General features: G+C 40.6%; 1 protein-coding gene across 3 annotated transcripts in view; it reads left to right on the top strand.

Annotated features, from left to right (window-relative positions):
* Positions 1 to 26,320, top strand: part of LOC139413123 (calcium-activated potassium channel subunit alpha-1a-like) — a 309,221-nt gene that overhangs the window by 211,585 nt on the left and 71,316 nt on the right. For all 3 annotated transcript variants that reach the window (XM_071160220.1, XM_071160212.1, XM_071160204.1), the window contains exons 7-16: positions 960 to 1,035; positions 2,394 to 2,564; positions 5,068 to 5,159; positions 13,068 to 13,178; positions 13,416 to 13,521; positions 15,506 to 15,588; positions 15,674 to 15,743; positions 15,829 to 15,984; positions 24,093 to 24,202; positions 24,478 to 24,546. In XM_071160220.1, the coding sequence (XP_071016321.1) occupies positions 960 to 1,035; positions 2,394 to 2,564; positions 5,068 to 5,159; positions 13,068 to 13,178; positions 13,416 to 13,521; positions 15,506 to 15,588; positions 15,674 to 15,743; positions 15,829 to 15,984; positions 24,093 to 24,202; positions 24,478 to 24,546 (1,044 nt within the window). The remainder of the gene's footprint in view (positions 1 to 959; positions 1,036 to 2,393; positions 2,565 to 5,067; positions 5,160 to 13,067; positions 13,179 to 13,415; positions 13,522 to 15,505; positions 15,589 to 15,673; positions 15,744 to 15,828; positions 15,985 to 24,092; positions 24,203 to 24,477; positions 24,547 to 26,320) is intronic.

Raw genomic sequence — 26,320 nt, 5'->3', positions numbered from 1 at the left:
CATAGTGCTGCAAGCACCATGCTGTCCCAACTGAGCCACATGGGACACATTGTATAGTAGCTCCAATGAATCTCACTCATGTCTTCTGAAATTGTTATGTAATAACTATGTAATTTAACTTCCCATGTGGCTGGGTAAATAGCAGGACTGTCCAGTAAAGTGTCACTGAGGCTAGATGACTGTTTGGCCCAGCGTGCCTCTTCTCTCCTTGCTGGACTGTTGCCACTGTAAACACAGAGTCGTTGAGTAATATACAGTCATCCTCTCTTTCTGTGGTTCAGCACTAACGTAGGTAAAGGAGAGATAGGGAGAGCGGGAGGGAGAGAGATAGAAAGTGAAAGAGGAGAGTATGTGATGAATGTAGACAGATCCTGAACTAAAGCATGACACGTTCCCTATTACAGCAGGGCAAGAACAGACACCGCGGTAGCTGTTGACTGACTATATGTAGGAAAAACAACACAAGATGATGGGTAGAGTGCTGGCAACAGCATTCCACAAAAGCTGTCATGACATAATGTGCCTTAGCAGTTCAATAGAGTAATCCCTTTCAGCTTAATTCATTTTATGTTTGTTTGGGTGCATTTTTGTTTTTGACCTGATCCCACCCCCTAGAGACACCACAGTCCCATTCATTTCCTGGCGTAGAGAAAGAGAACAGAATAGCACGTCTTTAAAAAAAATATTTTATTATAATACTTAAAGACATTTTCTTTTGTATCTTACAGGCATACAATGCCAGACATAAAGACAGAACTTGACGTAATGATAAAATAATGACAGGAGCGGAGAGGACATGTACAGGACAGTACTGTACTTTACAACCTAAACCTGGTGTTTTCTAGCCTCACCACCTCAGACCCAGTAGATGAACCTCTCCCATTACATTATTCTTTTTCTGTCACCCTTACCTGGTCTGGATCTCTTTGAGAGATTTTTATGGTTCTTATTCTACCCAGCAATTCCATCAAGCTGGTGAACCTGTGTTCCATCTTCATAAGCACATGGCTAACAGCTGCCGGATTCATACATTTGGTAAGTGGCCGGGCGGGGGGGCTGGGCTACAAGGGGAGTAAGGGAGGTTAGAACTCCTAACGCTTGGTCCGAAAACAACCTCTAGCTCCTCCCTTCCCCCTGGATGTGTGGCAGATCTGGAGTGCTGAAGGGTCCCAGACCAACCCCTACCCCCTACCCCCTGGGCACTCCTGTAAGTTCGAAATGATCGGATTGGTATGTAAACAATACAGAACTAATTGAATACAGTTGTGTGCACTAAAAAGTTAGATTTAATTTTGTTTAAACCCTGCACTGCTCTACAGGTGTTTTTGTGACAAACTATCGCTGGGATACCCTAGAGCACTTTGTTGCAAACCCATTGTGGCAATAGTTCTGCCAGTACCAAAATACAACATTTTCAGTGCCCGCAACTATATGGAAATTCCCAGCCTATCTGAAGGCAAGGCGAAGCAGCAATTTACCATGTTGCTTAAACCTATACGATCTTCTCAGATCCACAGCAGGGCCTAGGGGGTAGGGGCCGGGGCTTGATTTGAGAATCAGCACGTTAGTTAAAAAGGCTAGGTGGGCGCCGTCTTCGTGTAGCCCCCAACTACCCGGTTCAGATGTGCTGCCACCCGAGTGGAGGGGGCTAGGGATTGCCTTCGGACCAGCCAATAGAGGGTGTTTCCATGTGATGATGAAGAGTTAGGGGCGCTTTAATCAATCATTAGAACTACAGATCAATGTCTGTCCTTTTTATTAGTAAAACTACAGATCATTTAATCAAATCTGACCCGTTTTCACTTTTTCTGTTATTTCTTACAAACAGCTGGCTCAAGTTGTCAGTACACTTATATCAATGGCTCAACCAACAGTACAGTAACACACCAACCAATACAGCATTAGAACATGCAGGTGAATACCGCTAACCTCCTGGCACTAGATGGCAGCATTAGATCAATATTAAGGTTCCAGAAATCCTGCTTATCAGATTAGAATGAAAGCACATCAGTTCACCAGGGCCAGATTCAATCAAACTTGTATTGAGAAGGTCGTATGCAGGGCCTTTGTTTGCAAACTGCTGCCCTAAGTGTCAGAACCATGTCGTGTTCAGTTCAGTCGTTCCGAACTGGAGGCACGACAGTGGAGGAGGTACTCGGTAGTGTTACAGCATCCTCAACCACACAGGAAATGTATTAATCCGCGGGAAGACATGTTTGTTGGCTACTATGTATATATACTCTGCAATGCTGGTTTGATTGACTCTTAAGACCATGTTGGTGGTAGGATGAACCTTTAGAACCTGCTTCAGAGGTTGTGATAAAAATCCTTCCGTTTTTGCTTCTGACTGACATTCTACCCTGTTCAAATCTCCTTCCCGCTCCCGTTTCTAGGTGGAAAACTCAGGGGATCCTTGGGAAAACTTCCAAAATTCCCAGTCACTTTCCTATTGGGAATGTGTCTACTTGCTCATGGTCACTATGTCAACAGTGGGCTACGGGGACGTCTATGCAAAAACCACCCTGGGACGCCTGTTCATGGTCTTCTTCATCCTCGGGGGTTTGGTAAAACAACATTATTCTATCCCCTCCTCCCACTCCCCCCCCCCCCCCCCACCCCACCCTCAACCTGCCTGTCTCCATCTTCACACCATATAAGTGTTAAACCAGACAGAAAAATCAGTAAACGATACTTTAGACTTCAATGTCTTTGTCAACATTATTACCTGTAAAGTATATTTAAATGTAGCTTAATGATAGTTTAGGATTGTTTACATAGTACTGTTAAGCTTACCTATTTAGATATGTACAGTGTACCTCCCTGCTTACACTACTATCAATGTTATTTGTCTGTATCTGGGTACTGTAGTTTCTCCCCTTGTCCCCCCTTCCTATAGCGTGTGGGTTGTATTGGTCTGAAGAGTAGTTATAAGATAATGTTCTACACCTGCGGCCTGATAATGTTGTTGTTGCTGTTCTTCTTAAAGCAGTCTGCGATCTCAGGACTACTCCCTTCCTCTCGTGTCCCTCCCCACTATTCCAACAAACACAGTGGCAGGAAGACCAGGCCTAGGCCAGCCTGAGTGTTACCATAGCGATTGCAGCTCTTTTTTGCCCCTGACATTTAATCACAGTCAGACCAGCACCCCCTAGAGGAAAAGGGTCTCACTGCAGCTAAACCCATGTCCGTTAGTTTGGACTATTAGCCTATAACACCATCCATCTCATATGATCAGGTAGATGATGACCCCCCCTCATATGATCAGGTAGATGATGTTTGAGAGTGTACCATGTGGTCGTCATAGAGATGTAATAAAATGAAGGATGTGTGCTACTACGTCTAAAGGCCATTCAGGGTTAGCAGCAGCAGGTCTGCTTCTTTACGGTTAGCAAACAGCTCAACAGTTAGTGGATAGCTAAACGGTTAGAAAACAGCTCAACAATTAATGGATAGCTAAATGTTTAGCAAACAGCTCAACAATTAATGGATAGCTAAACGGTTAGCAAATAGCTCAACAGTTAGTGGATAGCTAAATGGTTAGTAAACATCTCAACAGTTAGTGGATAGCTAAATGGTTAGCAAACAGCTCAACAGTTAGTGGATAGCTAAATGGTTAGCAAACAGCTCAACAGTTAGTGGATAGCTAAATGGTTAGCAAACAGCTCAACAGTTAGTGGATAGCTCAACTGTTAGCAAACAGCTCAACAGTTAGTGGATAGCTCAACTGTTAGAAAACAGCTCAACAGTTAGTGGCTATCTATACAGTTAGCAAACAGCTCAACAGTTAGTGGCTATCTATACAGTTAGCAAACAGCTTAACAGTTAGTGGATAGCTCAACTGTTAGCAAACAGCTCAACAGTTAGTGGGTATCTATACAGTTAGCAAACGGCTCAAAGTTTGAATAGCTATACAGTTAGCAAACAGCTCAAACTTTGAATAGCTAGCAAAAGGTTCAAAGGTTTGAATAGATATAGTTAGCAAACGGCTCAAAGGTTTGAATAGATATAGTTAGTAAACGGCTCAAAGGTTTGAATAGATATAGTTAGCAAACGGCTCAAAGGTTTGAATAGATATAGTTAGTAAACGGCTCAAAGGTTTGAATAGATATAGTTAGCAAACGGCTCAAAGGTTTGAATAGCTAGCAAACGGCTCAAAGGTTTGAGTAGATATAGTTAGTAAACGGTTCAAAGGTTTGAATAGATATAGTTAGCAAACGGCTCAAAGGTTTGAAAAGCTATTCAGTTAGCGAATGGATCAACGGTTTGTGAATAGCTAAATAGTAAGCAAACCGCTCAATGTTTTGCAAATAGCTAAACAGTTAGATTCTGGGTAGCTAAATGGCTAGCAAAGCGCTCAACCGCTAAACAGTCATCAAAAAGAACTAAACAGTGCTAGCATGATATTGACATTGACATAGGCAGGAAAAGAGAAGTACTGTACTTCAGGACAGCAGGCTGCAACACTTTGCCAAATGCATCCAGCTCATTCCCACTGCCCTCCAAATGAGTCTTAATGTGTTTTGCAGCTGTGGACCATCAGGCCGGCCTGCTCAAATCAACCTGCCACATCATTGGTGTTTGTTGGACAAAACATGGCACATAGGTTTTTTTCCCCCCTCTTCTCTTTGCCACTTTCAGCTATTTCGGATGCTATTTCAGATCGACCGTTGTTGGTCAGCTGTGGCGATATTTACACTTTTAATTTTTTCTTCTCAAAACCCATGACCCTTAAAAACTGGGGTTTTCTTAATAAAAATATTTTCTTTTGATTTTACCCCAAAATTATTTTTTTTAATCATTGATTGGGCAACACATCTCTAAGTTTGTTCTCTTCTTTAAAGTGTCAATGCTGAGTGAGAACTACAAGAGAAACTTCTGGACACTAACATCCCCCCCAGTTTTTCAGCATTTGCACATTTATTTGATATCTGATATCTTAAGAACTATTTTTGTCTCCACCCAGAACTCTGTTTGGATTTAAGCGCCCGCTAGACGGCTCCCCCTCCACCCCCTCTATGGCCTAGTGTCTTCTTTAGTCTCTTCTTGTGTCTCCTATCTTCTCCTTAGGCCATGTTTGCCAGCTACGTCCCTGAAATCATAGAGTTAATAGGAAACCGCAAGAAATATGGTGGTTCCTATAGTGCGGTTAATGGGAGAAAGTAAGTATTTTCCGGAAGGTTCTGCTGTCTTTCCTTGTACGAGGTAGAACCCTTTCTGCATGCCCTTTTCTTTTTTCTGTTTCATGCATGTAGGCCATGTTTGCTCGCTACGTGCCAGAAATTGCTGCTCTCATCCTTAATCGGAAGAAATACGGAGGGAGTTATAACTCAACACGAGGCAGAAAGTAAGTCCAAATCCAGACAAGGTGTGTTTGTGTGACTCGAGTGCACCCCCCTCAGGTTTAGAATGGTATGGGGGGTTGATTCACCAAATTTCCATTACTGTAGTCACACTGCGTGACTGGAGACCTTGGCCATAAGGACACATGTCCATGTCACTTTACTCTCAATTTTCTCTCTTTCTGTCCCTGTCTCTCTTATCTAATCTCTCTGTCTCTCTCTCTCTCTCTCTCTCTCTCTCTCTCTCTCTCTGTCTGTCGCTCACTCAGTGCTCACCTGAAGTCCATCCTTGTGCTTTTGTTTTTGATTTTTTACTTTGAAACATCCTATGTGCTGCATCTTAATTCATTTAAACTAGAGCTTTCATGACTACATTGTAGACCTATGGTATTAATATGTGTTGTCCTACCTCTTCATTCTGAAACCGTCCAATGACATTCCTCCAATTGTGCTCTCACTATAAGGACGAATCAGGATCGTGATGATACATCATTGTAAAATAACTAGTCATGAAACCCCTACTATCTGCTGTCAAAAAAATACACGTTTCTGCTTCACAAGAAAATAGAAATAAAAATAATCCTCAACTGCATTATTATTGGTGGTCTTTTAGAAGTATCATCAATCTCAATGACATTACAGGATATTCTTTTAGAAGCATCATCAATCTCAATGACATTACAGGATATTATTTTCTTGCTTTCATTTTGCTTGAGTTACTCCGCATGAGACATGCTTTTTATTTGTATTTATTTGCATAATTTATCTGCATGATCTCTGTGACCTGAGCTCCCCTCCGTTGGCTTTTTCACGTTTCATGGTTCCCATGGCAAACTGTACAAAAAGCGAAACTTCCTGTCTTGTCACCGCCAGCCGCATCACCTCTGCTCGACATGACTCTGGCCCTGATCTTCAGTCAGCTCCTACACCCTGAATGCTGGATGCCTCGCTCTCATTGGAGGCTCGCGATTGCTCTTGGCTTGCTTTGCCCGCTTGGTTTTTGGTGTCCTGTCGTTTGGTTTGTGTGGCAGTAGTTGTGTTGGCCAGAGGTTGTGGTGTTTTTGTGTGTGTGTGTGGACGTTCAGAACACAGTGTGTTGTGTGTGTGTACAGTGTGTGTATTGTGGCTGAATCCCTGGTTCTGTGGCTCAATCTTCACTGGCTCAACAGCTCATCACAGCACATGGACTAACTAGCCTCATAGTTAGACACAGACTAACCTCACTGCTCCTCACAGTTAGACACAGACTAACCTCATAGTTAGATACAGACTAACCTCACTGCTCCTCATAGTTAGACACAGACTAACCTCACTGCTCCTCATAGTTAGACACAGACTAACCTCACTGCTCCTCACAGTTAGACACAGACTAACCTCACTGCTCCTCAGTTAGACACAGACTAACCTCACTGCTCCTCACAGTTAGACACAGACTAACCTCACTGCTCCTCATAGTTAGACACAGACTAACCTCACTGCTCCTCACAGTTAGACACAGACTAACCTCACTGCTCCTCATAGTTTAGCTCAGCAGGATAGAGAGACTTCCTGCATCTCTTTCTCTATTTCACCTTCATTATATTTTCTATCTTACCATTTTCCCTTCTGTCTTTCTTTTTCTCCCTCTTTCTCTTCATTCTCCCCCTTCATCTCTCTCTCTCTTCCCACCCCCTTCCTCCCTCTCTGCATGGTCACGCAGGGCTGTCAGTGACCCATACATACTGACATTCCACAGTAGAGAGAGAGCTATTAGAAACCAGTCTTTGTTTGAAGCTGTTTCCACGTCAGTGAGACACGATTGATGAGATGTTATGTTTGTCTGGCGCCCTGCGTCTCCATTCACTGACGGGGTAATGAGAGAAGGGTTTGTCAAAACTGCCGCCTCCCCCTCGTTCCACCTCTCCCTCACTCCCCCTTTCACACACACTCCCTCTTTCCCCTTTCACCATTTCTTGCCCTCTCTCTCCCTGTCTCTCTCTTTTTCCTCTCTCCTCTATTTTTCTCTCTCTTTCTCCCCCTCCAATTCTCCTTCTCTCTGGCTTTAATGTACATGCATACGGTAGTAATCAGGCCCTCACTTCAGCCAGCCAATCACAGAGGCATCAGGATCTGTGTGTTATTATTACTGTATACATGTGTTCATATTGGATATGTATACTATAGATCATGACACATATACAAACACATTTGTCATAATGGTTTCCTCTCAAGAGTGCACCACTTTTTGAGAAAGGAAAAAGCTAAAGCTGCACCCACCTTGTGGTTCTCATTAGGGCTCTGTGATTTTCATAACGGCTCTGTGGTTTCCGTTAGTCCCCACTGAAACAGAGGGGCTGGTGTGGAAACTGGCCTAAACCCTGACTGAACCCTGCAGTACTCTGAATGTGTTCTATGAGGGCCTGTGAGGGCCAGCAGCCTGTGATTTGGAGACTTGGAGACTCTCATCCCTGTCACACATATTACATAATATGTACAGCAGGCTCCCTCTAGTGTATATGTATATATGTATTAACAAATATAAATAGCCCAATTTATGTGACACTAAACATGTCGTTACCTTCATGAATAACATTACAGTATACAGTATATACATGTCGTTACCTTCATGAATAACATTACAGTATACAGTATATACGCTCTCCAGTATTCAGGTTAGATAGCATCAAAATATATCTTGTTTATGTGGCAAATGGTGTTTTTTATGCTACACCACGTTCCATTAGTTGAAACAAAATAGGCCACAGTTGAGTGGAAAACACAAAAAGATGGTGTTTTGTTGCCTTTCCTTCTGCGTCTTACAGTATCAGCCTAAGGATCAGAGTGATAGTAATGGTGTGACCTCTGCTGGTGTTTGAGCTGTCTTTGCTGTGGTGAAGTATTTCATGTGTTCCTGATGATGTGGTTTGTTATGTTGATATCCTGCATGGTCTGTAATGGACGTTCTCAGACTTCCCTTGTGCATTTTGGTGTGATGATGTGCACCTTTTATTTCCGCCGCTTGGTATTTGTGTGTAATATTTTCTCATGTATGTTCTTGTGCCACCGTGATTGTACACCCAACTTTAGTTTTTTGAGTCTGATGTTTCATTGAGGAGTCCAGGGTTGAATACGCTTAAAGGAAGTTGTATTTTTTCCGTCAGGTAGCCTAGCGGTTAGAGCGTTGGGCCAGTAACCGAAAGGTTGCTGGTTTGAATAACAGAACTGTCAAGGGGAAAAATCTGTCTGTCCTTGAGCAAGACACTTAACCCTAATTTGCTCGTGGGACTTACTTCTATGGCTGACCCTGTAAAACAACACTGGTGTATGACAATAAAAAAAAACATCTAATTGTTGAATTATGTATCCGTACCACTCCTTTAAATATGTAGCTAAATACCTTCCTTGACTTGGATACTGTGGTGTGGTCTTGAATGCTAGCCCTGGCACACCAATAGGGGTAATCATCAGCGGTCTGTCCGTCCTTTAATGAAGTCAACTGAATCGTTTATACTCCCAACAATTGTTCCGCTTAAAAAAATCTGTCAAGCTCCACTGATAACTAATATATTCATGGAGAAGAAATGCCTGAGATGAGCTGTGTGTGTGCCCACGCCTGTGTGTGTGGGTGTTCTCTTAATGCAAAGGCACAAAAAAGCCAGACACTACGCTGCACAAATCCCATTTATTCAGCCTCTGAAGATGACATCTGGACATTGGGAGTAGGAAAACATGACCGATGTTTTTGTCTCCCTGAATGAAACACATCATCTTCTGCCAACTGCTGCAGGCTCCTCACTAAGACCTCTGCTCATCATCTGATATCACCAGACAGAGCTCGCAGCCTCATTCCATCACTGGATTGCCAGGCCAGGGCCCACCATGCAATCATCACTGCTCTTTTAAATGCTTAAAGTGATGATGGGCAGATCTGTAAAGATCATTATATTTTGTTCAATGGCTACCATGCCATGTGTTTTCATCATGTTATGTCCACCAGATTGTCTACTCTCTGACCTTTGTCCGCCTCAGTCTGCTCCTTAATGTGCTTCAATGGCACTTGGTCACAATCATCTGGACTGGACTTCACCACCAACTGATACAGACTTATTTACCATTCATATTCACACATATTCACTCACACTCTGTTACAGTTGAGTCCTCATATACAACGGGAGTTAATGTATGATCTAATGGCCTCATCTTCTCCCAGTATGAGAACATGGGCTTGGACCAGAGTGTGGTAGAACCAGGAGTTGGAACTGGTTGGAACAGAACCAAAATGTATTGAGGAACAGAATCAGAACCAAGAACAAAAGTGATCTATACTGTTCCGGAACAGAACCATTATTTTAAAATGAATGGAAACTGGATAATAACGTTAATATACGTTCCGGGGCATGCAAAGCCAATGCAAAGCTCTCACTATATCACTCAAAAAATGTATTCCAGTGTCTGCCTGCCAGCTGAAAATCTTTGTGAGTGTGTGTTCATGTGTAGGCTACCTGGCCCTCCCGATTCGAAGCATTGACTTCTGTAGTCTACTGACATTAGAAGCGGGATTCAGAAATTAAGGAGAGAGATTTTTAATTAGAGAAGAATGGGTTATCTATTTCAATGCTAGTTAAGGATACTATAGTAATCACATTTCACATTGGATTTATGAACTACAAAAAGGTAAGATGTGTTTTTATTTCAATTCTGGTGCCGGTCTGCACACACAAGCTTGTTATCTAGCTAGCTCATTAAGTCAACTCCCGGAAGTTCAAAGTTCCTTCATAGAAGCCACTCCTCTGTAGGTAGAGTTCTGTGGGCCTAATTCAGATAATACTCTTCAAGCCAAGCGTCCTCTTCCAACCTCTCTCGCAACTCACGTCCAATGCATGTTAACAGCTTCAGCTTGCCCGCTCCAGCACTGATTGGTGAAGTACTTTAGAAGGTTTAGAAAGGATCAGAAAGGAAAAATATTAACCGTTACTGTTTTTGGGTTCAAACCGGTTCAGAACTTTATTTTGCTGTTCGGAACAGTGGAACTGAACAAAAAAAAAGAATGGTTCCAATCTCTGGTTAGAACAGATTGAGTTAGGTCTTGTAAAGTGAACAGACCAAACTGCAGCTCTTCAGTGAGTCAGACTGTCTGTGTATTTGGCTACTAACTGCTCCACATCTCTTTAGCATGTAGAGCCATAGCCATTACACACATTGTCTTACAGGTCTTTGTAGGGCAATTAGGGTAGCTGACCCGTCTCTGTGTCCGTCTCATCCCCTGGATGACTAGAGGCTGGAGTCAACGAGAGTATGTTTGGGTCTCTCTTTATTTGCGGTTTGCCTTCGAATGCTGGCTTGATGACGTTGAGTTAGTTTTGCCTACAAGTACATATGAGACCGTTGGTGAAGATGAATGGTTAAAACTGTCTTTAATCATCCGGATTAGTTTAATTATGTAGAGTTTCAACCGAATACTTTAGCTGGGTCGTTCCACGAAAACAGTGCCTTTTTGTCCCTTTGATATTTTTAGTTTAAATTGAGCACCAATATAGAATTTTAAAAGCCTTTTCTATTCAATGAAGTGCCCTTTAATATAGACCACGTTGAGAATTCAAGAAATCAGATTTGTAATATAAATAAAGACTTGCTAAAGTGCCAAGATTCAGCATTTTGACATGTCCCTCTGTGTCCCTCTGTGTCCCCTCTGTGTCCCTCTGTGTCCCCTCTGTGCACCCTCTGTGCACCCTCTGTGTTCCTCTGTGTCCCTCTGTGTCCCCTCTGTGTCCCCTCTGTTCACCCTTTGTGCACCCTCTGTGCACCCTCTGTGTCCCTCTGTGCACCCTCTTTGTCCCTCTGTGCACCCTCTGTGTCCCTCTGTGCACCCTCTGTGTCCCTCTGTGCACCCTCTGTGTCCCTCTGTGCACCCTCTGTGACTTTGAGGACGATTTTAGCCGCTTCACCCCAACATTTATCAAAGTTTTCACCACCATTGCAAAGCCATAGTTATTTTTTTGATATGACTGTCATTTCTGAAAATTCTCATTTATTTAATGTGATTTAATTTTAAGGAAAAAATAGCTGTCCCTCAAGGTCAACCCTGTTAAGTGAACTGAACTCTTGTTTTAATACAGTGAAACGATTAATTTTTAAATATATATATTTTTAAGAAATATTGAACATGTAATTAACAAATCATAGTGTAAAAGCACTTGAGCTGGTTCTACTCTGGCCATTTTCTGGTGTTTTGTGGTGGAAACCACCCTGTGACCCATAGACAGGCTAGCCGTGTTAATATGAAACTTGCGTTCAATGGCCCCTCACTGTTTCACACGACAAGCTTCCATTCCCCTTGTCACACAGGGGTTTATGGTTGATTTAAGATGACATTTTCAACCCTGTTACGGTCAACCCTGTTACTTTATTTGGCACTTAACAGGCACTTACTATAGTCATTTCTTTGACCTATTGAGATGGGATAACACATGTTTTATTAAGTTGAACGTGTGCTCTTAATGACAGAATGTACAAATTTCGTGAAATCAAAAGTTTTAATTCACCACCTTTAATACACATCTCAAAATGCAGCTGATTGGTGGAACGACTGCGCTCTGAAGGCTTTAGGAAAACCCACCCCTGGGCAGCTTGCAATTATCTCTGCTTTGAGCTGGACAACAGAAATACAATCATATTTTGAGTCACCTGAACAGGCTTGATAGTGGCTCCCGAGGGGAACAGTGGTCTAAAGTACTGTATCTCAGTGCTAGAGTCGTCACTACAGACACCCTGGTTAGAATCCAGGCTGTATCACAACCGAGTCCCATAGGGCGGCGCACAATTGGCCCAGCATCGTCCGGGTTTGGCCGATGTAGGCCTGTCATTGTAAATAAGAATTTGTTCTTAACGGACTTGCCTAGTTAAATAAAGGTTAAATGAAATAATATATATGAGAGAATAGGAGCAGCATCTCTGTCCCAACTGACTCAAATCTACTCCAGTATGAGTGCAGCTCCTTTGAGTGTTACTGTGGAACCCTCTCTATTTGAGATCTTCTCTCTAGAGTGAATCATCACCGTCTGACACTGAAGCCCAGAGTGGAACCATGCGACTAACAAGGTCACGACCCCAGCAATCCCCTATCTGTCCGAATCTATCCTCCTCCTGAATTCAGCAGTGCTCTCTGTCTAACATAGAACTCAAGTCCACTGAAACACAGTATCCTGCCATCCACACGTCAACAAGTCCTGTTTAGAGGTCCTGTCAGCCCCAGACCAAGAAATCACTTTAGAAGGCTTTTAGTAATGCTGTGTATGAACACGTGCGCGTATTGATGTACATGTCTTTGTCAACATGTATTCGGCTCTCAGAGGGTCGGTTTGGCACAAGGGGACGGTTTCCTTATTGAGAACTGATGACAATTAAAACCAGAAAGTGTACTGTGTGATTATATTTGAGGTCACTTTAAAGTGGTTCAAAGCTCAGGGTTTTCATTTCACATGCCATGTCAGATTTACCCCCCCCCCCCCCCCTAAAAAAAGAAAAATAAAATACAGTGTTCACTTTTGTGGGGATTGCTTTTACTGAAGAAAAAAAAAACACTAAAAGTCATGGCCAGTTTTCAAAAGACATTTGTCTGACACAAAATAGTTTTTATTGGGAATTAGAGTTGTGAGTGCTTTGAATGATGTTTGATCTTTTCGAGGCGTGCCAGTGTTGGTTATGATTTATGTTGCCTCGCTCAAATTGATTTCTCCCCCCCTTCTCCAGGCACATTGTGGTTTGTGGTCATATTACACTCGAAAGTGTCTCCAACTTCCTCAAAGACTTCCTACACAAGGACAGGGATGATGTCAATGTAGAAATTGTTTTTCTCCATAAGTAAGTGAATGTTTTCACTACCTCACTTTGAACCATTACACAGCGTAATTAAACATAAAATAATGTCAACTTAAAGCATAGGAAATTGTTCTTTCTCTCATGAGTAAACTTCAAATTGCAACTTGTATTTGTGTCCTAACTCTGCCTCCCCCCGCTCTCTCTCTCCCCTCTCTCTCCTCTCTCTCTCTCTCCCCTCTCTCTCTGTTTGTCCCCCCCCCCCCCTGTGTGTTCCTGTAGTATTTCCCCTAATCTTGAGCTGGAAGCCTTGTTCAAACGCCACTTTACCCAGGTAGAGTTCTACCAGGGTTCTGTTCTCAACCCTCACGATCTGGCCAGAGTGAAGGTACTGTACTAGCATGTACTGCTGTTGTGCATCATATTCCATTATTATGTAGTTACAGGGTGGAAGGCTGTGCATGAAAAACACATCAGGGAAAAAGGCCAATACTCCTCATACCACTGTGTAAGAGTGACAACGTTTCCATCCAAATTGGATCTTTGCTTTGACCTGAGGAAGGTCACTCTGGGGTTGAAACGTTGTGATATTTGACCTGAGGAAGGTCACTCTGGGGTTGAAACGTTGTGATATTTGACCTTAGGAAGGTCAATCTGAGGTTGAAACGTTATGATATTTGACCTGAGGAAGGTCAATCTGGGGTTGAAATGTTGTGATATTTGACCTGAGGAAGGTCAATCTGGGGTTGAAACGTTGTGATGTTTGACCTGAGGAAGGTCAATCTGAGGTTGAATCTATGGCTGTTATGGTTACCGTATTACCGCCACACCGGCGGTCACGAGTCATGAAGGCAGTCAAATTCCACATGACTGTTTAGTCACGGTACCTAGGCTTCTCCAAGCTCTGATGCTGCTGATGGTCATGAGTAGCCTACCAAACAGGGTAACTGCCTGGTACTTGGCACTCTATTGTCCCTCTAATCAATGCAAATATAATTGAAAATCTAAATCAAACAGTTCATGAGAACCATGAGCTCATGTTGCGCAACATTTTAATAGGCTCTGCAATTGCGTGAGAAAACAGTGATTTCCTCCATTAAAAAGAGGATCCAACAGCTTTTTATAGGCTATGCCTACTATATTTATTTCTCAATTTTCCTAATATTAAGCACATTGTTTACCTTTACAGCAGGAGTATAGCCTACATGGCTGGCATGACAATAAACCACACAGGGAAAAGCGTCCTCCATTCACTATTTAAGTGCAAAGATGAAGTGTATTGTTTCCCGCTGCCCCCATTTCGATACAGGTGCATGATAATGGTCCATTCTAAATCAAAACACATCTCACATATATATTATTTAGTATATGTACAGACAAGATTAAATCAAGAATAGTCTGATGGGTGACAATATTAGCCCGTCACTTGGGAATTCTATATTATCACTTGTGAATGATGCCCAGCAAAAGAAACACTGCCTTTTTTTTTGCTACTTGTTTGAATCATAGTCGCACACCTCATGTAGCCTAGCCCATAGCCCAACTAAAGTGGCCAAATAACTTCTTAAAATTAAGCACATGAATCCACATTACAAGGGCTGTAGGGGCCTAACTGGCAGACATAAACAGTACATGAGATTCAAGTTTGGGGAAGATCATTTTCACCATAAAAATGCAGCTTTATAATAAAAGCATTACATGCATCATTTCATTTGAGGTCACTTTTAATAATGATGTTTTCCCGCTAATGGAACATCCGCGATTATAGACTACTACCATGTACGCATTGCTGCGCTTACAATGTGAAGAAATAGCCTAATAGTTGATTAACATTTTAAGCTGAATGTTCATCTGATTGTGTCAGCTACATTGCATAATTTTTTAAAAATATTTGACCTGAGGAAGATGAATCCAGGGTTGAAACGGTGTAATATATGACCTGAGGAAGATGAATCCAGGGTTAATATTTGACCTGAGGAAGATGAATCCAGGGTTGAAACGGTGTAATATTTGACCTGAGGAAGATGAATCCAGGGTTAAAACGTTGTAATATTTGACCTGAGGAAGATGAATCCAGGGTTGAAACGTTGCAATATTTGACCTGAGGAAGATGAATCCAGGGTTGAAACGTTGTAATATTTGACCTGAGGAAGATGAATCCAGGGTTGAAACGTAATATTTGACCTGAGGAAGATGAATCCAGGGTTGAAACGGTGTAATATTTGACCTGAGGAAGATGAATCCAGGGTTGAAACGGTGTAATATTTGACCTGAGGAAGATGAATCCAGGGTTGAAACGGTGTAATATTTGAAGGTGAGAGGGTTTTTGGTGTGTATTCTCTATCTGTAACCCGTCATCGTTCCCTGTATAGATTGAGTCAGCAGACGCCTGTCTGATTCTGGCTAATAAGTACTGTCCAGATCCTGATGCTGAAGACGCCTCCAACATCATGAGGTAATAATGATGATGATGATGATGATGAAAATCTGGAGAAAGGACTGTGTATACTGTATATGTTAAAAATGTTTTGAATTTGTAGGGTCATCTCTATCAAGAACTATTCCCCCAAGATACGAATTATCACTCAGATGTTACAATACCATAACAAGGTGGGTCAGCACATCACTCCTACTCTGCAACGATGCACATAATAATAACCATGGTTCAAACATGTGTGTGTGTGTGTGTGTGTAGGCTCACCTGCTCAACATTCCTAGCTGGAACTGGAAGGAGGGGGATGATGCTATCTGTCTAGCAGAGCTGAAGGCTGGCTTCATAGCTCAGAGCTGTCTGGCCCAGGGCCTCTCCACCATGCTGGCCAACCTCTTCTCCATGAGGTCCTTCATCGAGGTAACATTGACACAACATTAACACAACCTTTACACAATGATCTCTTTCACAGAGATAACCTTAACACAGCCTATTAATAACACTGTTCTCTTTCATTGAGTTAACGTTGACACAATGTCAGTAGGGTAACTAACATTACCACAACCTTTTCACAATGTGTTCTTTAATTGATGAAACGTTGAAACAATCTCTTCTCGATACATTTATCATGGAAACATTCCTTCAGCGGGACTATGAAACTGGTTACTTTCCCATTACTCATTATGGGATAGATATGTGATTCCACAGGAGTACTGAGCTCCGGTCTGCTGAGTGAAACATCTCTGAGGGAGTCTTTTCAGCCAGAATGGTCTTTCAGTCAGTCTGGTTTATCCTATGTATCTGTAGGATTCTTGGCACCCTGCTTTGAAAGAGCTGGTCTTCATGTCATAAAGCTGATGGAGGAGTTTATAATGGGTGGGCTGACGAGGTCTGGATGGAGAAGAGACATCTGCTGGCCATATTCCCATCCTGAAAACATAGAGTAAGACATATAAATAGATGGAACATTGACGCCAAACTATAGTCGGTTATCTAAGCTGTGAATGAAAAGGCATTGACCACGCTATAGAGGGATTTAAAACGTTGAGCCAGGCTCTCATCATCTGTGACATCTGCAAAGCTTTCAGGAAACTCACCCGTCATCGTCTATGGCAGCTCAGTGGTTATAATGTAGCATGCCTACACAAGTCTAGAACATCTGACAAAGAAGGGAGGAATCACTGCTCATGAGAAGAGGAAACTAAGACACAGTATTATTACTCCTACAATTATTTGGTGAGTTGTTAAGCTATTGAGCCCTAGTCAGTCAGAACTAATGCTAGGCCAAGTCTGGTGAGGCACCTTGTACCTGATATACTGGGACCAAGTCAGTAGGCCCCTTCCTTTCACTGTCGTTTTTCCACAAAAATGTTCAATTCAAACCATACGTTGTTTTATAGCAGAATGAATACACATGGAAAAGTTTATACAGATCTTTGGCAACTGAAAGTCCATGTCAAAATGAATGACCGAAGAACATGAAACTGTAGTAAATTATATTAGGATCCATTTTGAATGGCCTAATTAAAATCGTTGTTCTGATTCTGTCAGCATGTCTTAGAGAGACCTCCATAAACATATGAATATTGAGACATAATGCTATAAACAGAATGCTATAAACAGAATGCTATAAACAGAATGCTATAAACAGAAGGCTATAAACAGAATGCTATAAACAGAAGGCTATAAACAGAATGCTATAAACAGAATGCTATAAACAGAAGGCTATAAATAGAATGCTATAAACAGAATGCTATAAACAGAAGGCTATAAACAGAAGGCTATAAACAGAAGGCTATAAACAGAATGCTATAAACAGAAGGCTATAAACAGAATGCTATAAACAGAAGGCTATAAACAGAAGGCTATAAACAGAAGGCTATAAACAGAAGGCTATAAACAGAAGGCTATAAACAGAATGCTATAAACAGAATGCTATAAACAGAAGGCTATAAACAGAAGGCTATAAACAGAAGGCTATAAACAGAAGGCTATAAACAGAATGCTATAAACAGAATGCTATAAACAGAAGGCTATAAACAGAATGCTATAAACAGAAGGCTATAAACAGAATGCTATAAACAGAAGGCTATAAACAGAAGGCTATAAACAGAAGGCTATAAACAGAAGGCTATAAACAGAATGCTATAAACAGAAGGCTATAAACAGAAGGCTATAAACAGAATGCTATAAACAGAATGCTATAAACAAAATGCTATAAACAGAAGGCTATAAACAGAAGGCTATAAACAGAAGGCTATAAACAGAATGCTATAAACAGAATGCTATAAACAGAAGGCTATAAACAGAAGGCTATAAACAGAAGACTATAAACAGAAGGCTATAAACAGAATGCTATAAACAGAAGGCTATAAACAGAATGCTATAAACAGAATGCTATAAACAGAAGGCTATAAACAGAATGCTATAAACAGAATGCTATAAACAGAAGGCTATAAACAGAAGGCTATAAACAGAAGGCTATAAACAGAAGGCTATAAACAGAAGGCTATAAACAGAAGGCTATAAACAGAATGCTATAAACAGAAGGCTATAAACAGAATGCTATAAACAGAAGGCTATAAACAGAAGGCTATAAACAGAAGGCTATAAACAGAATGCTATAAACAGAATGCTATAAACAGAAGGCTATAAACGGAATGCTATAAACAGAAGGCTATAAACAGAAGGCTATAAACAGAAGGCTATAAACAGAAGCATATAAACCGTTGGCTATAAACAGAATGCTATAAACAGAATGCTATAAACAGAAGGCTATAAACAGAAGGCTATAAACAGAAGCCTATAAACCGTTGGCTATAAACAGAAGGCTATAAGCAGAATGCTATTAACAGAATGCTATAAACAGAATGCTATAAACAGAATGCTATAAACAGAATGCTATAAACAGAAGGCTATAAACAGAAGGCTATAAACAGAATGCTATAAACAGAAGGCTATAAACAGAAGCCTATAAACCGTTGGCTATAAACAGAATGCTATAAACAGAAGGCTATAAACAGAATGCTATAAACAGAAGGCTATAAACAGAAGGCTATAAACAGAATGCTATAAACCGTTGGCTATAAACAGAATGCTATAAACAGAATGCTATAAACAGAAGGCTATAAACAGAAGCCTATAAACCGTTGGCTATAAACAGAAGGCTATAAACAGAAGGCTATAAACAGAATGCTATAAACAGAATGCTATAAACAGAATGCTATAAACAGAAGGCTATAAACAGAAGGCTATAAACAGAATGCTATAAACAGAATGCTATAAACAGAAGGCTATAAACAGAAGGCTATAAACAGAAGGCTATAAACAGAAGGCTATAAACAGAAGACTATAAACAGAAGGCTATAAACAGAATGCTATAAACAGAAGGCTATAAACAGAATGCTATAAACAGAATGCTATAAACAAAATGCTATAAACAGAAGGCTATAAACAGAAGGCTATAAACAGAAGGCTATAAACAGAAGGCTATAAACAGAAGGCTATAAACAGAAGGCTATAAACAGAATGCTATAAACAGAAGGCTATAAACAGAATGCTATAAACAGAAGGCTATAAACAGAATGCTATAAACAGAAGGCTATAAACAGAAGGCTATAAACCGAAGGCTATAAACAGAAGGCTATAAACCGAAGGCTATAAACAGAAGGCTATAAACAGAATGCTATAAACAGAAGGCTATAAACAGAATGCTATAAACAGAAGGCTATAAACAGAATGCTATAAACAGAATGCTATAAACAAAATGCTATAAACAGAAGGCTATAAACAGAAGGCTATAAACAGAAGGCTATAAACAGAATGCTATAAACAGAATGCTATAAACAGAAGGCTATAAACAGAAGACTATAAACAGAAGGCTATAAACAGAATGCTATAAACAGAATGCTATAAACAGAATGCTATAAACAGAAGGCTATAAACAGAAGGCTATAAACAGAATGCTATAAACAGAATGCTATAAACAGAATGCTATAAACAGAAGGCTATAAACAGAAGGCTATAAACAGAAGCCTATAAACCGTTGGCTATAAACAGAAGGCTATAAACAGAAGGCTATAAACAGAATGCTATAAACAGAAGGCTATAAACAGAAGGCTATAAACAGAAGGCTATAAATGGAATGCTATAAACAGAAGGCTATAAACAGAAGGCTATAAACAGAAGGCTATAAACAGAAGGCTATAAACAGAAGCATATAAACCGTTGGCTATAAACAGAATGCTATAAACAGAATGCTATAAACAGAATGCTATAAACAGAAGGCTATAAACAGAATGCTATAAACAGAATGCTATAAACAAAATGCTAGGCTATAAACAGAAGGCTATAAACAGAAGGCTATAAACAGAATGCTATAAATGGAATGCTATAAACCAGGGGTTCTTAAACTTTTTCAGCCTGGGACCCAAATGAGAAATTCTGTGTTTTCCTGGGACCCAAGCTTATGAAAACATGTTTATACTTAAATATAGGTACATTTCATTGCCATTATGCCCATTAATAAATGCAATATAGACAAATAACAATTAAATGAAATACCCATATAAATGTTTATTTTTCCCCATTAAAAACACTCATATATCTGTCCTGGTTGGAACTGTTGCTGTTAAAATCCAATAAATAGATTTGATTCTGAATTGGAATAAACTTGATTGATCACATCACACAGATGTAGACCAGAAAACACACACACACACAGTCCTAATGAGAGGTGTGTGACTGGTTGAAGTTTTAAACAAGCATGTCAATTCTGGGGTCAGTTTTTGACAGTTGAGAACCCTGACTCGCACAGGTATGTGGTACCAAACTGGATCAGAATATCTTCTGCTTTCTCACTGAGTTTCTCAGCTTCAAAAAGCATATTGCGTCAATCAGTGTATTCCAGTTCAGAATTAAAATGATTGCTTGTATTGTAACAGCAAATAGTTTTTTTCCATGTTCATCTGTACTGTTACTTAGGGTTGCATCAGTAGCTAGATAGCTTGCATTGGCTAACGTTAGCTATTGGCTGTATACAAGGGGATTGTTTGAAAGAGAAATTCACATCGACTGCTATGAGAGATGGTACAAGTTACTCCCTTATTGCTGCTTATTGCTGTTATAAAATGACAAAAATGCCTGGCTAGTTAACTTACTTTCCACTGTTGAAGCACTGTTCCCTGAAGCACTGTTTCCTGAAGCACTGTTTCCTGAAGCATTCTGCCCTGTTCTGAAAGAACTCCTTGGTTTTACCGTCATGTTGTGAATGTTTGGTCAGGGCCTGCCGTTTTCATTTGTTTGTTTTGAAACTCATTACTAAGCACTTCCCTGCACAAAACACATTGTGGGATCTCCTCGTTGTTTCTCAAAGTTTGTATTAAACCAAGCGAGAGAAACTCATCGCTGTATTTGCGTTTCATGACAATGGAACTCAGTCAGAACTTGAGGCTAGCTTGAATCCATTCGATGACAGCAGTGAGTGATGGCGAGTGGGAATTACAAGCCAGTGGCTGACAGAGCATCATCTGGTTGTTCAGCAGTGCAGCGTGTGGGTCGCGTAGTGATCTTCGAGAAAACTGCCGAAAAAAGATCCGGTTAACCTTGAAGCACACTGGCATCTTCCACCCACTCGCGTTGCTGCCAAACTGAGTCTCTACGCAGCTGCTAAGCAGAGTGCGCACTGAACAGAGAGTGCAGTTGCACTTGGACAAAATCAATTCCAGTAGTTAATGAAATCATTATAAATGTACTCCACTATGGGTCACTACCCATAGTTTAAGAAAGGCTGCTATAAACAGAATGCTTATAGTGCATGTTGGGTTGCACTTGAGGACATATTATTGTGAGGCCTGTTAACGAGGTGAAGAGATGTCTGACAGACATTTTTCAGCACAGCTCTTACTAGGTCATTACAGAGGGTGCTTATTTGGCACCCTATTGCCTACTTAGTGCATTACTTTTGACCATGGCCCATAGCTCTATATAGGGAATAGGGTGCCACATACACACACAATAATAGATGCCATCTCCGCAGGATCAAATGACAAGGTCCCCCTCGGTTAGTGTTCCCCTAAAGATGCCTGACCAATTTCTTTTACCCCAGTGTGTTAGTTATGGAGGAAGTGTGTTAGTTATGGACGAAGTGTGTTCTGAGTCCCATATTAAAGACTCTATAGCTGTCAGGAGCGGTATGATAGAGAGATGCGTAATGTTTTATAATGGGTCCGGATCTGAGTGTGTCTGCGGTTCATCGAAGGGTCTCCTCCATCGCTGTGAGACTTCTAATGAGGATGGGACTGAGAGGAAACCCATAGGAGCTTATAAAGGCCTTAAGAAGGGTTTATAAAGGGCTTAAGAAGGGTTTATAAAGGCCTTAAGAAGGGTTTATAAAGGCCTTAAAATGAATCTTTGGGCTAGGTGTCCCGCTAGCGGGATAGAAGCTGAAAACATCCGGTGAAATTGGAGGGTGCGATTTCAAATAAATATTCGGAATATTAAACATTCATGAACATACAAGTTCAAGGTCTTATATCATTTAAAAGCTTCACTTCTTGTTAATCCAACTGTGTTGTCAGATTTCAAAAAGGCTTTACGGCGAAAGCATACCATGCGATTATCTGAGGACAGCGCCCCCACGTCAACATATTTTTCAACCAGCACAGGCTTCACAAAATCACAAATAGTGATTAAATAAATCACTTACCTTTGAAGATCTTCCCCTGTTTGCAATCCCAAGGGTCCTAACTACAACATGAATTGTCATTTTGTTCGATAAAATACTTCTTTATATCCCAAAAAGTCTGTTTAGTTTGCGCCATTGATTTCAGTAATCCACTCGTTCAACATGCAGACAAAGGAGTCCAAAAAGCTACCTGTAAATTTAGTCCAATCAAGTCAAACAACGTTTCTATTTAATCGTCAGGTAGTCTAAAATGTAAATAAACTATAATATTTCACACAGAAAGTACTATGTTCAATAGAAAAGGAAAATTCTTAAACGCGCCGAAAGACTGATTTGGTCCAGGTGCTCGCCTAACAAAAACTCCAAATACTTGTTTGTTTTTCAAAAAAGAAGCCTGAAACCTTGAATAAAGACTGTTGACATCTAGTGGAAGCCATAGGAATTGCAATTTGGGTGACGAACATACTTTAATGCAGTAGGTTTCCATAATAAGAGCCTGCCATATCAATTCTGTTATAGTTTCAGACATTATTTTAACAGTTTTAGAAACAGTTTTTTTCTATCCAATGCTACCAATTTATTCATATCCTGGCTTCTTGGCCTGAGTAACAGGCAGTTTACTTTGGGTACGTTAGTCAGGCGGAAATTCAGGATACTGCCCCCTAGCCTTAAGAAGTTTTAAGAAGTGTTTATAAAGGCCTTAACCTCTCTAGGGTATGTGGGACGCTAGCGTCCCATCTGGCCAACATCCAGTGAGATTGCAGAGTGCCAAATTCAAATACAGAAATGCTCATTATAAAAATTCAGAAAACAAAACATAGGTTTAAAGATTAACTTCTTGTTAATCCAACCACGATGTCAGATTTATAAAATGCTTTTCGGCGAAAGCATACCTAGCCCAGAACATACCTAGCCCAGAACATAGCCCAGTTGACAAATTATTACAAACAGTAACCAGCCAAGCAGAAGCGTTACAAAACTCAAAAATAGAGATAGAATGAATCCCTTACCTTTGATGATCTTCATATGGTGGCACTCAGAAGACATTCATTTACTCAATAAATGTTCCTTTTGTTCGATAAAGTCTCTTTATATCCAAAAACCTCAGTTTTGTTTGCGCGTTTCCTTCAGCAATCCACAGGCTCAAACGCAGTCAAAACAGGCAGACAAAAAAATCTAAATTGTATCCGTAAAGTTCATAGAAACATGTCAAACGATGTTTATATTCAATCCTCAGGTTGTTTTTAGCCTAAATTATCTATAATATTTCAACCGGACAATTACGTTGTCAATATAAAAGGTAAACAAGAAATGCACCCTCTCGGGTTGCGCAGGAAAAAGCTCTGTGACACGTAAGGGTCCACTCATTTAGACTGAATTTCTAAGAATATAAGCCTGAAACAATTTCTAAAGACTGTTGACATCTAGTGGAAGGCATAGGAACTGCAAATTGAGTCCTAAGTCAATGGATACTGTAATGGCATTGAATAGAAAACTACAAAAACAAAATACATCCTGAATGGATTTTTCTCAGGTGTTCGCCTGCCAAATCAGTTCTGTTATACTCACAGACACTATTTAAACAGTTTTGGAAACTTTAAAGTGTTTTCTGTCCAAATCTGCATATCCTATATTCTGGGCCCGAGCAGTAGGTGGTTTAATTTGGGCACGCTTTTCATCCAAAATTCAGAATGCTGCCCCCTACCCTAGAGAGGTTAAGAAGGATTTATAAAGGCCTTAAGAAGGGTTTATAATGGGCTTAAGGTACTATGCACATTTTTCATCTGTATATGTATTTATATATGTATTTATACATATGTATTTTCTACTTGTTGCTTCTCAGATTGAAGAGGACACATGGCAGAAGTACTATTTAGAAGGGGTAGCTAATGAGATGTACACAGAGTATCTGTCCAGTGCCTTTGTGGGGCTCTCCTTCCCAGCAGTCTGCGAGTAAGTATGAGACAGCATGGTCCTCTGCCCGGTACAGTACGGGTAACTCTCTCGGCTACATGTTGCTGTTCTCCTTTACTACTGCTGCTCTGTCCCTTGTACTGCTACAACTACTGAACATTAGATGGTACCAACATTAATAGTACATGAGTATATTAAATAAATAATAAAATATACATTTTAAATTGATAGTATTGGTCATGTTAAAATGGTAGTTATATATAGCCTAAAGGAGACATAGCATTCCCTTACAATCCTCTGTGTGTGTGTGTCAGGCTGTGCTACGTGAAGCTGAAGCTGTTGCTTATCGCCATCGAGAACAAGTCGGAGCTGGGAGAGAGCAGGTTAGTGTCTCTGTGTTTCTCTCTGTGTTGTACAGGACTACTGGACCTCTGTCTATAATATCCCTGAACTTTTTCAAAATCTAGGATGTTGTTCAAGATTTATCTGTAAATAGTTGTCTCTGTGTTGAGCCATGCTAACCATTAATGCCATTTATATTACTATGAACTATAAACATGAAGTAGTCACTAACCATACATTACCAAATCCCACCCACCCCAACACCATCAGCACTGTGGACCTTTTATTTTACACTGACAACATTCAACTGAAAATAATGCATTTATAGTAGAGTTGAGTTGTGGAGTTTTTAGTACATAATGAAATCACGATAAATAGTCCAGACAAAGTAATGTCTAACCACCTTGTAATTATGTCATATTTTAAACTTGAATTTTTAAACTTTTGCTCAGTGTTTTTGTTGTGTGCTTGCACCTAGACATGGTATGCTTTTCTTTTGCTCATGCCAGGATTTTCTCCACTACGGTGTCATAGTGCCACCATTCTCAGTGCCATCTAAACTGCATATCTCTCTGATAGTAAAACCATTCTCAGTGCCATCTAAACTGCATATCTCTCTGATAGTAAAACCATTCTCAGTGCCATCTAAACTGCATATCTCTCTGATAGTAAAACCATTCTCAGTGCCATCTAAACTGCATATCTCTCTGATAGTTAAACCATTCTCAGTGCCATCTAAACTGCATATCTCTCTGATAGTAAAACCATTCTCAGTGCCATCTAAACTGCATATCTCTATGATAGTAAAACCATTCTCAGTGCCATCTAAACTGCATATCTCTCTGATAGTAAAACCATTCTCAGTGCCATCTAAACTGCATATCTCTCTGATAGTAAAACCATTCTCAGTGCCATCTAAACTGCATATCTCTCTGATAGTAAAACCATTCTCAGTGCCATCTAAACTGCGTATCTCTCTGATAGTAAAAACTAAATGAATTCATAGATGCAGTCTGTGTAATAAAATCAGCTCTTGAGATTAGATCTAAGTACCTCCAAGTTTACTAAAGTGATCTGAAGGTCTTCATCTTTTTCTCTGAGTGCTACAGCAAGTACTTTCCTTTTCCCATCATAAGGTAGACAGACAGCAAATTGAGACACACACTGAGTGTACAAAACATTAGGAACACCTGTTCTTTCCATGACAGACTGCCCAGGTGAGTCCAGATAAAAGCTATGATCCCTTATTGATGTCACTTTTTAAATCCACTTCAATCAGTGTAGATGAAGGGGAGGAGACAGGTTAAAGAAGGATTTTTAAGCCTTGAGACATGGATTGTGTGCGTGCCATTCAGAGGGTGAATGGGCAAGACAAAAGTTCCTTCGAACGGGGTATGGTAGTAGGTGCCATGCACACCGGTTTGAGTGTGTCAAGAACTGCAACGCTGCTGGGTTTTTCACACTTAACAGTTTCCCGTGTTTATCAAGAATGGTCCACCACCCAAAGGACATCCATCCAAGTTCACAGAACAGTGTGATGCATTGGAGTCAATATGAGCCAGCATCCCTGTGGAATGTTTTTGACACCTTGTGGAGTCCATGCTCTGACGAATTGAGACTATTTGCTTTTTCAACATTTTTTAAAATTATTACACAAATAACACAGACAGAACAGGTAGAGGGCAAAACATACACAGATCCCTTACCAAATCAAACCCACCCCAAATGTTCCAACAGAGTCCCACACTGAATTGAGGCTGTCCTGAGGGCAATATAATGAAGATGTTCCTAATGTTTTGTCCACTCAGACTCATA

This window comes from Oncorhynchus clarkii, chromosome 1 (assembly GCF_045791955.1).
Source record: "Oncorhynchus clarkii lewisi isolate Uvic-CL-2024 chromosome 1, UVic_Ocla_1.0, whole genome shotgun sequence".
NCBI lineage: Eukaryota > Metazoa > Chordata > Actinopteri > Salmoniformes > Salmonidae > Oncorhynchus > Oncorhynchus clarkii.
This window is presented reverse-complemented; position numbering and strand designations above follow the sequence as displayed.